At 39.9% G+C, this 12,629-nt stretch overlaps 1 protein-coding gene across 1 annotated transcript in view; it reads left to right on the forward strand.

The window, feature by feature from the left end:
• Positions 1-3,433: 3,433 nt before the first annotated feature.
• The window catches only part of LOC139170022 (uncharacterized), a 36,769-nt gene continuing 27,573 nt past the window's right edge, over positions 3,434-12,629 (forward strand). The window contains exons 1-4 of the mRNA XM_070756723.1: positions 3,434-3,437; positions 4,782-5,063; positions 6,175-6,352; positions 6,481-6,490. Of these exons, the coding sequence (XP_070612824.1) occupies positions 3,434-3,437; positions 4,782-5,063; positions 6,175-6,352; positions 6,481-6,490 (474 nt within the window). The remainder of the gene's footprint in view (positions 3,438-4,781; positions 5,064-6,174; positions 6,353-6,480; positions 6,491-12,629) is intronic.

The following is a 12,629-nucleotide window of genomic DNA, read 5'->3' on the forward strand; positions in this document are numbered from 1 at the left end:
GTGTTCGGCGTTCGGAGCTTTGACGTCACCGGCAGGTTGCTAAGGATGCCAAGGTGATCACTTCCTGGATTCCATGGAATCCAGGAAGTGATCACCTTGGTGTCCTTAGCAACCTGCCAGTGACGTCAAAGCTCCGCCCCCGGAATCTCTTCGTGGGAGGGATTCCCCGTTCGGGTTCGAGTTCGGGTTCAGTTCAGGTTCGGCTGAATTTTACCTAAAGTTCGTCCGAACTTATTTATTTATTTATTTATTCATTTGTCCAATACATAAATACATAGGAAGAAAAATAGACATGTAGTAATATATATAAGGGTAAAAGTGAACTTAGAGAGGATATATGAAAGAAAGAAAATATCTATGATAAGTGAGAGAAAGGAAAGACAATTGGACAGGGGACGAAAGGCACACCAGTGCACTTATGTACGCCCCTTACTGGCCTCTTAGGAACCTAGAGAGGTCAATCGTGGAGAGTCTAAGGGAGAAATGTTGGGGGTTAGGGGTTGACACAATTGAGTCCGGTAATGAGTTCCATGCTTCGATAACTCAATTGTTGAAATCATATTTTTTACAGTCAAGTTTTGAGCGGTTCGTATTAAGTTTGAATCTGTTGCGTGCTCTTGTGTTGTTGCGGTTGAAGCTGAAGTAGTCATTGACCGGTAGGACGTTGCAGCATATGATCTTGTGGGCAATACTCAAATCGTGTTTTAGGCACCGTAGTTCTAGGCTTTCTAGGCCCAGGATTGTTAGTCTATTTATATAGGATATTCTGTTTTGAGTGGAGGAGTGAAGGGCTCTTCTGGTGAAATATCTTTGGACATTTTCAAGGGTGTTGATGTCCGAGATGTGGTATGGGTTCCAGACAGATGAACTGTATTCAAGGATGGGTCTGGCAAAAGTTTTGTAGGCTCTTGTGAGTAGTATGAGATTGCCTGAGCAGAAGCTGCGTAGGATCAGGTTAACACCGTTGGGTTCGCCCATCACTATTCAGACAAAAGTTAAGATCTTTTTGGAGAGTAGCTATGTTATCGACGGTGTTGAAAAGTTTACATCATCATCGAAGGGAACGCAGTTGCTTGTAATGTGATCGAAAAGGTAATTTATATAGAGTATGAAGAGTGTTGGTTCTAGTATGCTGCCTTCGGGTACACCAATGTTCTCTTCTATCCGATTTTGGTTTGCAGTTTAATCTGATTTTTTCCCTGCCAAAAAAACTTCAGTAAGTTGCCACAACAGGAGAAAAAAAAATGAACATGCAACCATAGGAGACTAGTCCCTCACTTTTCTCATGCCAGAGCAATCAATTTCCCCAAAGTGCTTCTGTTGTTGTCATAAATATCTCTGACTTCTTTTCAAATTTTCTGAGATGGAGTGCATATTATTTTACTCTCTTAGATTTTTTTTACATAAATTGTTATTGCCGCCTTCAGGCATATAAGTTATCGGGACCTTTTTGACATCAAGGATAACATCTGCCACACTTTATGACCTTGTTTTATGACTTCCCCCATCCTCAAACCCCCTCCCCCTCTTTTTTTTTTTTGGATGCTGTTGTTTTCCAAAAAGAAAGTTGAAGAATGAAAAGGCGAGGAGAGCATTTATCAAACTGGATGGGTTGGCTTAGTTTACTCCCTTGATTTTACACTTCTCTGCAGGAAACATTCAGTGCTAGATATCTCACCAGATGTTTTATCCATATTTTTTTAACCTCCTTATCACATGTCCCAGAGGGTCACTTTGCTTTGGGCTTAAAAAAATGGATACTCATTTATTTGTTTGTTTGTTTGCCTGCCTGCCTGCCTGCCTGCCTGCCTGCCTGCCTGCCTATCTATCTATCTATCTATCTATCTATCTATCTATCTATCTATCTATCTATCTATCATCTATCTATCTATCTATATTTCTATCTATCCATCCATCCATCCATCCTTCTATCTATCTATCTATCTATCTATCTTTCTTTCTTTCTTTCTTTCTTTCTATCTATCTATCTATCTATCATCTATCTATCTATCTACCTATCTTTCTATCTTTATATCTATCTATCTATCTATCTTTCTATCTATCTATCTATCTATCTATCTTTCTTTCTTTCTTTCTTTCTTTCTTTCTATCTATCTATCTATCTATCCACCTATCCACCTATCCATCTACCTACCTACCTACCTACCTACCTACCTATCTATCTATCTATCTATCTATCTATCTATCTATTCTGGAAACCTCACTTACAAAAAGATATTGACAAAATTGAACGGATCCAAAGATGGGCTACAAGAATGGTGGAAGGTCTTAAGCATAAAACGTATCAAGAAAGACTTAATGAACTCAATCTGTCTAGTCTGGAGGACAGAAGGAAAAGGGGGGACATGATCTAAACATTTAAATATGTTGAAGGGTTAAATAAGGTCCAGGAGGGAAGTGTTTTTAATAGGAAAGTGAACACAAGAACAAGGGGACACAATCTGAAGTTAGTTGGGGGAAAGATCAAAAGCACCGTGAGAAAATATTATTTTACTTGAAAGAGTAGTAGATCCTTGGAACAAACTTCCAGCAGATGTGGTTGGTAAATCCACAGTAACTGAATTGAAACATGCCTGGGATAAACATATATCCATTGTAAGATGAAATACAGGAAATAGTATAAGGGCAGACTAGATGGACCATGAGGTCTTTTTCTGCCGTCAGTCTTCTATGTTTCTATGTTTCTATTCCTTCCTTCCTTCCTTCCTTCCTTTCCTTCCTTCCTTCCTTCCATTCTTCCTTCCTTCCATTCTTCCTTCCTTCCTTGACAAAATTGAACAGACTTTTTCTGCTGTCAGTCTTCTATGTTTCTATGTTTCTATGTTTCTATCTATTTATTTTGTCCATTACACAATAATACACAATGAAGGTTATAGAGGATATAGTAGAGAAGATATATGGGATATAGGAGAGACAATAGGACAGGGGACGGAAGGCACTCTAGTGCGCTAATGTACGCCCCTTACTGACCTCTTAGGAATCTGGAGAGGTCAACCGTGGAGAGTCTAAGGGAAAATGTTGGGGGTTAGGGGATGATACTACAGAGTCTAGTAATGAGTTCCATGCTTCGACAAACTGATTACTAAAGTCGTATTTTTTACAGTCAGGTTTGGAGCGGTTAATATTAAGCTTGAATCTGTTGTGTGCTCTTGTGTTGTTGTGGTTGAAGCTGAAGTAGTCTTTGACAGGCAGGACATTGCAGCATATGATCTTGTGGGAAATACTTAGATCATGTTTAAGGTGTCGTAGTTCTAAGCTTTCAAGACCCAGGATTGTAAATCTAGTTTCGTAGGGTATTCTGTTAAGGGTAGAGGAATGAAGGGCTCTTCTTGTGAAGTATCTTTGGACATTTTCGAGGGTGTTAATGTCCGTGATGTGGTATGGGTTCCAAACAGATGAGCTGTATTCGAGGATGGGTCTGGCGAAAGTTTTGTAAGCTCTGGTTAGTAGTGTGAGATTACTGGAGCAGAAGCTACCTAAGATTGAGTTAACACCTAATCTATTGTGTAATCTACTGTCCCCCATTTTTCCGAATTCATTACATGTATTCAAATCATGTTTATACTTCTGTGTATTATCTAATATAGAGGTCCTCAAACTTGGCAACTTTAAGCCTTGTGGACTTCAACTCCCAGAACTCTCCAGCCAAGTATGGAGCTATGGATCTGGCTGGAGAATTCTGGGAGTTGAAGTCCACAAGTCTTAAAGTTGCCAAGTTTGAAAAACTCTGATTTCTAATACATACTTGTCCAAATAAATAAATGTTCAAGAACTTTTCTCTTTCTCTCTTCCATTCTCCTCCTCCTCCTTTGGGAAGTGGTTAAAACTCAGATTTAATTGCCAGCTACTTTTATGCGAAGGGCAACAAGGAGAAGCCTCGAGAAACTCAACAGCTGGAGAAGCTAAAACCGAGTGGCATATTTTATGTCTGTACTTTCTTTGATAATTCCACCTGGGACCTTGTCTGGACAGATTCATTTGCATAAAGACATACGGTTTAGAGATTCTTCTCCTTCTGCTATTTTGGATGGTGTGCCTGAACAATTTTGGAACCCTCACATTGAAAATAATGAATCAGGTTTGATGGTTCACTGAATGTAGTTTCCTTCTCACTGATTTATATATATGTCCTTTTAAGTCTTTCTAGTTGATAGCCATGTCTTTTTCTGGTAGTGGAATCCTCTCTTCCTTTTTCTCTCGCTTCTTTGCTCATCTGACTATCTCTGTCTATCCATTCTATTTCTTTCTTTCTTTCTTTCTTTCTTTCTTTCGATCTATCTATCTATCTATCTATCTATCTATCATCTGTCTGTCTGTCTGTCTATAACTACATCTATCAATAGCTGTACATCTATAGCTGTATCTATCTCTTTTATCCATTTATCTGTATGTCTGCCTATCTGTCTGTCAGTTCATCTGTTCACTTGTCCATCATCTACCTCCGTAATTACCTACCTGCCTGCCTGCCTGCCTGCCTGCCTGTCGGTCTGTCTATCTGTCTGTCTGTCTGTCTATCTATCTATCTATCTATCTATCTATCTATCTATCTATCTATCTATCTATCTATCTATCATCATCTATCTCTCCCTATCTGCTCTGGGGGTAGCACCTGTCTATCAGTCCGTCTGTATCTGTCTATCTGCCTGCCTGCCTGCCTGCCTGTCAGACCGTCTGTCTGTCTATCTGTCTGTCTGTCTGTCTATCTATCTATCATCATCTATCTCTCCCTATCTCCTCCTGGGGTAGCACCTGTCTGTCAGTCCATCTGTATCTGTCTAACTGTCTGTCTGTCTGTCTGTCTATCTATCTATCTATCATCTATCATCTATCATCTATCATCTATCATCTATCATCTATCATCTATCATCTATCATCTATCATCTATCATCTATCATCTATCTATCTATCTGTCTGTCTGTCTGTCTGTCTGTCTGTCATCATCATCGTCTGTTTGTCTGTCTGTCTATCCGTCTATCCATCCATCCATCCATCCATCCATCCATCCATCTATCTATCCATCTATCTATTTATTTATCTATCATTTATCTGTCTGTCTATCTATCTATCTATAAATCCATCCCTCCATCCATCCACCCCTCCCTCCTCCCCCCTCTCTTCCTCCCTCTTCCTCCCTCTCTCCCTCCTTCCACAAGTTCCAAACTTTCAACAGTTCTTTCAGTTTCTCTGTGCTCTGATTGGTGTCAGCTTTGATGGTGTCCAGCCATTATTTCTTTGATGGCCTGGTTTTGACAAATAAACAATGTGTTTGGCAATGAGTCTTCGGAGAGCGGCGGCATACAAATCTAAATAATAAATAAATAATAAATAAATAAAAATGAAGATCAGCCATTCCAGTTGAATTTCCTTTCTGCTGTATTTGACTAACTGGAGCCCTCAAATTCTGCCTCAAATTGTCAAAATCAGGGTCTTTCTTATTTGTGGCTGGTCCCAGGACAACACACAGCAGTCTCTTGCACCCACCATGTCTCTTTGACACTGGATTCATCTCATGGCCAAGGTACACAATCTTAAATCCTTCTTTGATCTGCTGATGGTGAACCAGCTCATACCTCTTTGTTCTGATGGCGTCCAAGGATAGCAAGCCTTAAAGCCTATAAAATCTCTTCGTCTTTATCATCCATTACCTCCGTGAGGAACGACTGAGTGCAGAGGCAGCTGGGGGGAAAGAATAGGGCTCATAAAATTTCACAGTGGCATCATTTTTTGCAGACCAAAAGAACTTGATCACTGAAGCTTGAATGGAAGTGAAGTCCATTTCATCTCTTTCCTTAGCATCCTAATGTTATGTATTGACTCAGGAGACTCGGGAGATGGATGCAAACTTCGATAAAGCAATTCTTGTCATTTTTTAACCTTTGTTTTAACCTGGTATTTCATCCTGATGAACAGGGTCGAAGTGCAGGCACCTTTACTGCTTAGCTTGTTACCAATGAGGCTTGACTCTCTTCCCAATAATTTCTCCTGTCAACCGTTGAGATGATTTCAATGTTGTTCTGGTTTTTTCTTTCTTTCTTTCTTTCTTTCTTTCTTTCTTTCTTTCTTTCTTTCTTTCTTTCTTTCTTCTTCCTTTCTTTCTTCTTTCTTTCTTTCATTCATTCATTCATTCTTTCTTTTTTTCTTCTATCTACCTACATACCTACCTACCTACCTATCATCTATCTATCTATCTATCTATCTATCTATCTATCTATCTATCTATCTATCATTATCTATCTATCTATCTATCATCTATCATCTATCATCTATCATCTATCTATCTATCTATCTATCTATCTATCTATCTATCTATCTGTTTCTGTCTATATTTATCATCTATCACCTATCTATTTCTATCTTTCTATTTATCATGTATCTATCATGTATCTATCCATCTATCTACCCATCTATAATCAATCAATCAATCAATTAATCAATCAATCAATCAATCTAACTATCTACCTATACCTATCTACCTCTATCCAATGATAATTATCTATCTATCTATCTATCTATCCATCCATCTATCGATCTACCTTTCTACCTACCTACCTACCAACCTACCCACCCACCCACCCACTAAATAAATAAAATAAATAAAATAAAATAAATAAATAAATAAGCAGATGGGAAGATGGGATGGAACTAGGAGGAAGGGATGTGCTGTATTTTTAATATGACTGAGAAACAATTAAATTAGCCAAAAGGGCCATTAAAGGAACAGTTAATTGTGGCAGATAGATAAAATTGTTCTCCTTGTTAATCAATAGAATGGCTGTTAGGTTAATAGGCCTTATCAAAGTTATTTATCTGCCAGTTCCAAATGCGTGAGGCGCACAAACACATTTGCTCTCTAATCTTAACTTAATGAATAATTACAAAGCAGCTGTGTGTAGCTCACATATAGAGAAGTAGGCACCAGACTAGAAGCCAGGAGTCCATGAGTTCAAATCCTGCCTCAACCATGAAAGACCTGTAGAGAACTTGGGTCAGTCACACACTCCCTCTCAGCCCAATCTACCTCAGAGTTGTTGTTATTGTGGGGGAAAATGGAGGAGGAAGATAGGTTGGATATGTTCACTACATTGAATTATTCATAAAAATAATAAAGGCAGTACAGTGGTACCTCTACATAAGAAGGCCTCTACTTACGAACTTTTCTAGATAAGAACCGAGGGTTCAAGATTTTTTTTGCCTCTTCTCAAGAACCATTTTCCACTTACAAACTCGAGTGTCCGAAACTGTAACCGGAAAAAGCAGGGAGAAGCATCCATGGGGCCTTTCTAGGAATCTCCTTGGAGGAAACAGGGCTGGAAAAGGTGGGGAGAAGGCTCTGTGGGGCCTCTCTAGGAATCTCCTTGGAGGAAACAGGGCTGGGAAAGGTGGGGAGAAGCCTCTGTGGGGCCTCTCTAGGAATCTCCTTGGAGGAAACAGGGCTGGAAAAGGAGGGGAGAAACCTCTGTGGGGCCTCTCTAGGAATCTCCTGGGAGGAAACAGGGCCAGAAAAGGCAGGAGCCCAGGGAGGGCAAAAACACAACTAGGCCACGCCCACCATGGCCACACCCACCCAGCAACTGGGCAGAGTGCCCCTTGCTAAATTTTTTTAAGCCCACCCCCAAGTATATAAATATACTTGAGGCTTGAAGTGCCCTTTTTCCGTGTATATTTGCAAACAATATGTTCCCCTTGTCTTCGGAGAGTGGCGGCATACAAATCTAATAAATTATTATTGTTGCTGTTGCTGTTGCTGTTGCTGTTGCTGTTGTGTTGTTTTGTGAACTGGACTTCATCAAAAATAAGACTTCCCTCCCCTTCTCTTCCCTTCTCTCTCCTTCTCCTCCTCTTCCTCTTTATCATTCTCCTTCTCCTCTCCTTCTTTTTTCTCCTCCTCTGCTTCCACTTTTTCCTATACCCCATTTCTTTTCCTTTCCTTTCCTTTCCTTTTTTCTTTTCCTTTCCTTTCATTATCTTCTCTTTCCTTCTATTTTCTTCCTCCTTTGCTTTCCTTTTCCTTTCCTTCTCTTCCCTTCTATTTTCTTCTTCCTTTCTTTTCTTTTCTTTTCCTTTCATTTATTCCCTTCCTTCTCTTCTCTTCTATTTTCTTCCTTCTTTCCTTTCCTTTCCTTTCTTCCTTTCCTCTCCTTCTCTTTCCTTCTATTTTCTTCCTCCTTTCCTTTCCTTTTTTTACTTCTTTTCTTTTCCTTTCCTTCCTTCTCTTTCTATTTTCTTCATCCTTTCCTTTCCCTTTTTTCCCCTTTTCCTTTCTTCCTTTCCCTTCTTCCTTTACTTTTGTTTTCTTCAAACTCAAACTCAAACTGGAGCACACAGTTCCAATTTCATGGTGTTGTTTACTGAAAGTTCTTAAATGAAAGATACGAGACATTCTTCAAAATATATTTAGCACAATTTAAAGCAGAATTGTAAAATAGAAACATAGAAACATAGAAGTCTGACGGCAGAAAAAGACCTCATGGTCCATCTAGTCTGCCCTTATACTACTTCCTGTATTTTATCTTATTTATTTATTTTATTAGATTTGTATGCCGCCCCTCTCCGAAGACTATCTTAGGATGGATATATGTTTATCCCAGGCATGTTTAAATTCAGTTACTGTGGATTTACCAACCACGTCTGCTGGAAGTTTGTTCCAAGAATCTACTACTCTTTCAGTAAAATAATATTTTCTCATGTTGCTTTTGATCTTTCCCCCAACTAACTTCAGATTGTGTCCCCTTTTTCTTGTGTTCACTTTCCTATTAAAAACACTTCCCTCCTGGACCTTATTTAACCCTTTAACATATTTAAATGTTTCGATCATGTCCCCCCTTTTCCTTCCGTCCTCCAGACTATACAGATTGAGTTCATTAAGAATAAATAAATAAATAAATAAAACCCCACCACCATTACCCAAACTGTCCCTTTGTGATGACACCACGAGATTGCTATTCTTCTTTTAATATAGGAATCTCAGGTGAAAGGACCAAACTTCTTAATATTTGGTCCAGATCTGAAAAATCCGATGCTCAGCAATAATAAAATCTCTCCCAAATTCAGTCCTTTTTGGCCAGCCCTTATTTTGTGTTCAAACTTGCCCAGTATCTTCAACGGAACGGTACAAATTGTTTTACCTTAGTGTTTAAATATTGATGTTTCTTTTATTTAATTAGTCTGTTAGTTTGTAAGCTGTCTTGAGCTGTGAAAAAGAGGGTAAACAAATCTTTAAAATAAATACATATCACCCCCGCCTCTCTTCAGCCCAAGATATCCTGCTGGGAATTTCAGGTCTAGTTAAGTAAACTCATTACGTTACGGAGAGATTTAATAAGATTCTCAGGCTGGGTAATTACTATATTTTACCTATAGCGATAATCGTTTGATGTTGATTTTTTGGAAAGTCTTGCTTTGAAGAAGTAGCTGAAGAGTTTCAAGGTGCCAAAAAATGTATTTTTTAAAAAAAGATCAAGGAGGACTCATTACTTCCGCCAATAGAATATTCCAGATTCTTCCAGCCCAAATCAAGGTGTCCTACCTCTCCGGTCGGTCGCAGTCGGTGTTAGTGGGGGGGCAGAGGTCGACCCCGAGGTCTCTCCCTTGTGGGGTGCCTCAGGGGTCGGTCCTCTCCCCCCTGCTATTCAATATCTACATGAAACCGCTGGGTGAGATCATCCAAGGGCATGGGGTGAGGTATCATCAGTACGCTGATGATACCCAGCTTTACATCTCCACCCCATGTCCAATCAACGTGATGTGCCGGTGCCTGGAGGCTGTTGGGGCCTGGATGGGTGTCAACAGACTCAAGCTCAACCCGGATAAGACGGAGTAGCTGTGAGTTTTGCCTCCCAAGGACAATTCCATCTGTCCATCCATCACCCTGGGAGGGGGGAATTATTGACCCCCTCAGAGAGGGTCCGCAACTTGGGCATCCTCCTCGATCCACAGCTCACATTAGAGAAACATCTTTCAGCTGTGGCGAGGGGGACGTTTGCCCAGGTTCGCCTGGTGCACCAGTTGCGGCCCTATTTGGACCGGGACTCACTGCTCACAGTCACTCATGCCCTCATCACCTCGAGGTTCGACTACTGTAACGCCCTCTACATGGGGCTACCTTTGAAAAGTTTTCGGAAACTTCAGATCGTGCAGATAAATAAATAGATAGATAGATAGATAGATAGATAGATAGATAGATAGATAGATAGAGATAGATAGATAGATAGATAGATAGATAGATAAATAAATAAATAAATGTGGAATCAACAGTAACACAACAAGATGGATTGAAAACTGGCTGACCAATCGCCCCCAACGAGTAGCCCTCAACGGGACTAAATCCACATGGAAAGAGATAGGCAGCGGGGTACCACAGGGATCAGTCCTCGGCCCAGTACTCTTCAACATATTTATCAATGACCTAGATAAGGGAATAGAGGGGGAATTAATTAAATTCGCAAAGGACACCAACCTGGCAGGAGTGGCCAACACCGCAGAGGATATACACAGAATTCAAAAAGATCTAGACAGACTTGTACAGTGGGCTGAAACGAACAAAATGAAGTTCAATGTAGAGAAGGGTAAAATCCTGCACCTAGGCAAAAAAACCCCAAAACATGCATACAAATTAGGCGAAACCACACTCACCATAAGTGACTGTGAAAGGGATCTTGGAGACTTGGTGGATAACCAGCTAAACATGGGCCAGCAATGTGCAGCAGCGGCTAAAAAAGCCAACACAATCCTAAGCTGCATGAACAGGGGGATATACACTCCAAGACCAGAGAGGTAATAATACCACTCTATAAGGCCCTGGTCAGACCGCACCTGGAGTATTGCATCCAGTTCTGGTCACCACACTTCAAAACAGATATAGAGACTCTAGAGAGGGTGCAGAAAAGAGCAACTAAAATGATAAAGGGACTAGAGACCAGGTCATACGAGGAAAGGTTGCTGGAACTGGGCATAGATAGTCTAGTAAAAAGAAGGGCTAGGGGGGACATGATAGCTGTATACAGGTACTTGAGGGGTTGCCATATGGGATGTAAGTTGTTTCAATTAAAACTGCCTTTTGCAATTGACTGGTGGGGATTTTGCCAACGCTAATGATAATAATAATAATAATAATAATAATAATAATAATAATAATAATAATAAATTTATTAGATTTGTATGCCGCCCTTTGATATTCAAGGGATGCTCCAATTCATTTGGGAAAGGGTGGGAGGAATAAAGGAAGGAAGAAAAGTAATGATAGAGGAAGAATGGGAAAAGGGATGAGTAGAGAGGGAGGAAGAGGAGGGAGGGAGGAAACAACAGAGGAAGAATGGAAAAAGGGATGAGTAAGGAAGGAGGAAAAAAGGAAGGAGGGAAAGAGAAGAATGGAGAAAGGGATCAGTACAGAGGGAGGAAGAGAAAGGAGGGAGGGAGGAAGAAGGGAGGAAGAGAGGAAGGGAGGGAGGGAGGGAGGAAGGAAGGAAGGGAGGAAGAAGGAAGGGAGGGAGGGAGGAAGAAGGGAGGAAGGGAGGGAGGAAGGGAGGGAGGAAGGGAGGGAGGGAGGAAGAAGGGAGGGAGGGAGGGAAGGAGGGAGAAAGGGAGGGAGGACTTACTTATTCAAAAAGTCAAAAGGATATTGCCAAAAAAGTAAATAACTAAAGTCTTTGCATGTTATTTTATGCCTAGATGAGAATAAAATGGACCGTCTTTTCATGCTTGCTTGTGATGTCCCCGGGCTTCTTAAAACCATCTCTTATTTTTCTTTTCTCGTCATTGTTGTTTCTCTCTCTCTTTTTCTTCATATGCTTCCTCCAGTTATCTTTCGTTGCTCATCCTTGCTTGATGCTGAAAGTCTGCATTCAATTGTCACACGTTCTTATTACCCGAGGCTTCCACTCTCTGCCTTTATCTGGTATATCATGATGACTTATTTTGAAAGCCTCTTGGATTTTTTTTTTCTCCCTGCAGTATACTTCAAAAAATAATCATCACTTTTTACAGTGTCTCTTATCTGTTTCCAAAGCGCCTCAGTTCCTTTTTTGCACAAATATATTGAATTAGTTCCTTGCCTGTCCTTTCTTCTCAAATACTTCACCTTATTAATTTTCTAAGGTTAACAACAACAACAACAACAACAACAACAACAATCATAGCTGTTGTTGATGGTTTTATTTTTTTAAAAAAAATATTAAACATTTAAAAAGACAGACATGGAAATTTATACAATTTCCTTCACATCAGTTTCGCATTGTTGTTACTGTTTGAATTTTTCCTCTTTCATTTTTTCATTTCTCTTTCTATACCTATATTTACACAATTCTATCTATATACATCATAAACAGAAAGTAAGGTTACAAGGAAGATAGCTCTCATGGAGAATGTTCATGGGGGAAGTTGGCATTACTATTATCTATCTATCTATCTATCTATCTATCTATCTATCTATCTATCCATTCATTCATTCATTTATTCATTTATTCATTTATTCATTTATTCATTTATTCCTTCCTTCCTTCCTTCCTTCCTTCCGTCATTCATTCATTCATTTATTCCGTTTCCCTCCAAGTGTGAAGTGCTTGCTGTAATACGCTACCTGAATGCTAAGGGCATGAACGCTACTGCGATGC

Source organism: Erythrolamprus reginae, chromosome 7 (genome assembly GCF_031021105.1).
Source record: "Erythrolamprus reginae isolate rEryReg1 chromosome 7, rEryReg1.hap1, whole genome shotgun sequence".
Lineage (NCBI taxonomy): Eukaryota > Metazoa > Chordata > Lepidosauria > Squamata > Dipsadidae > Erythrolamprus > Erythrolamprus reginae.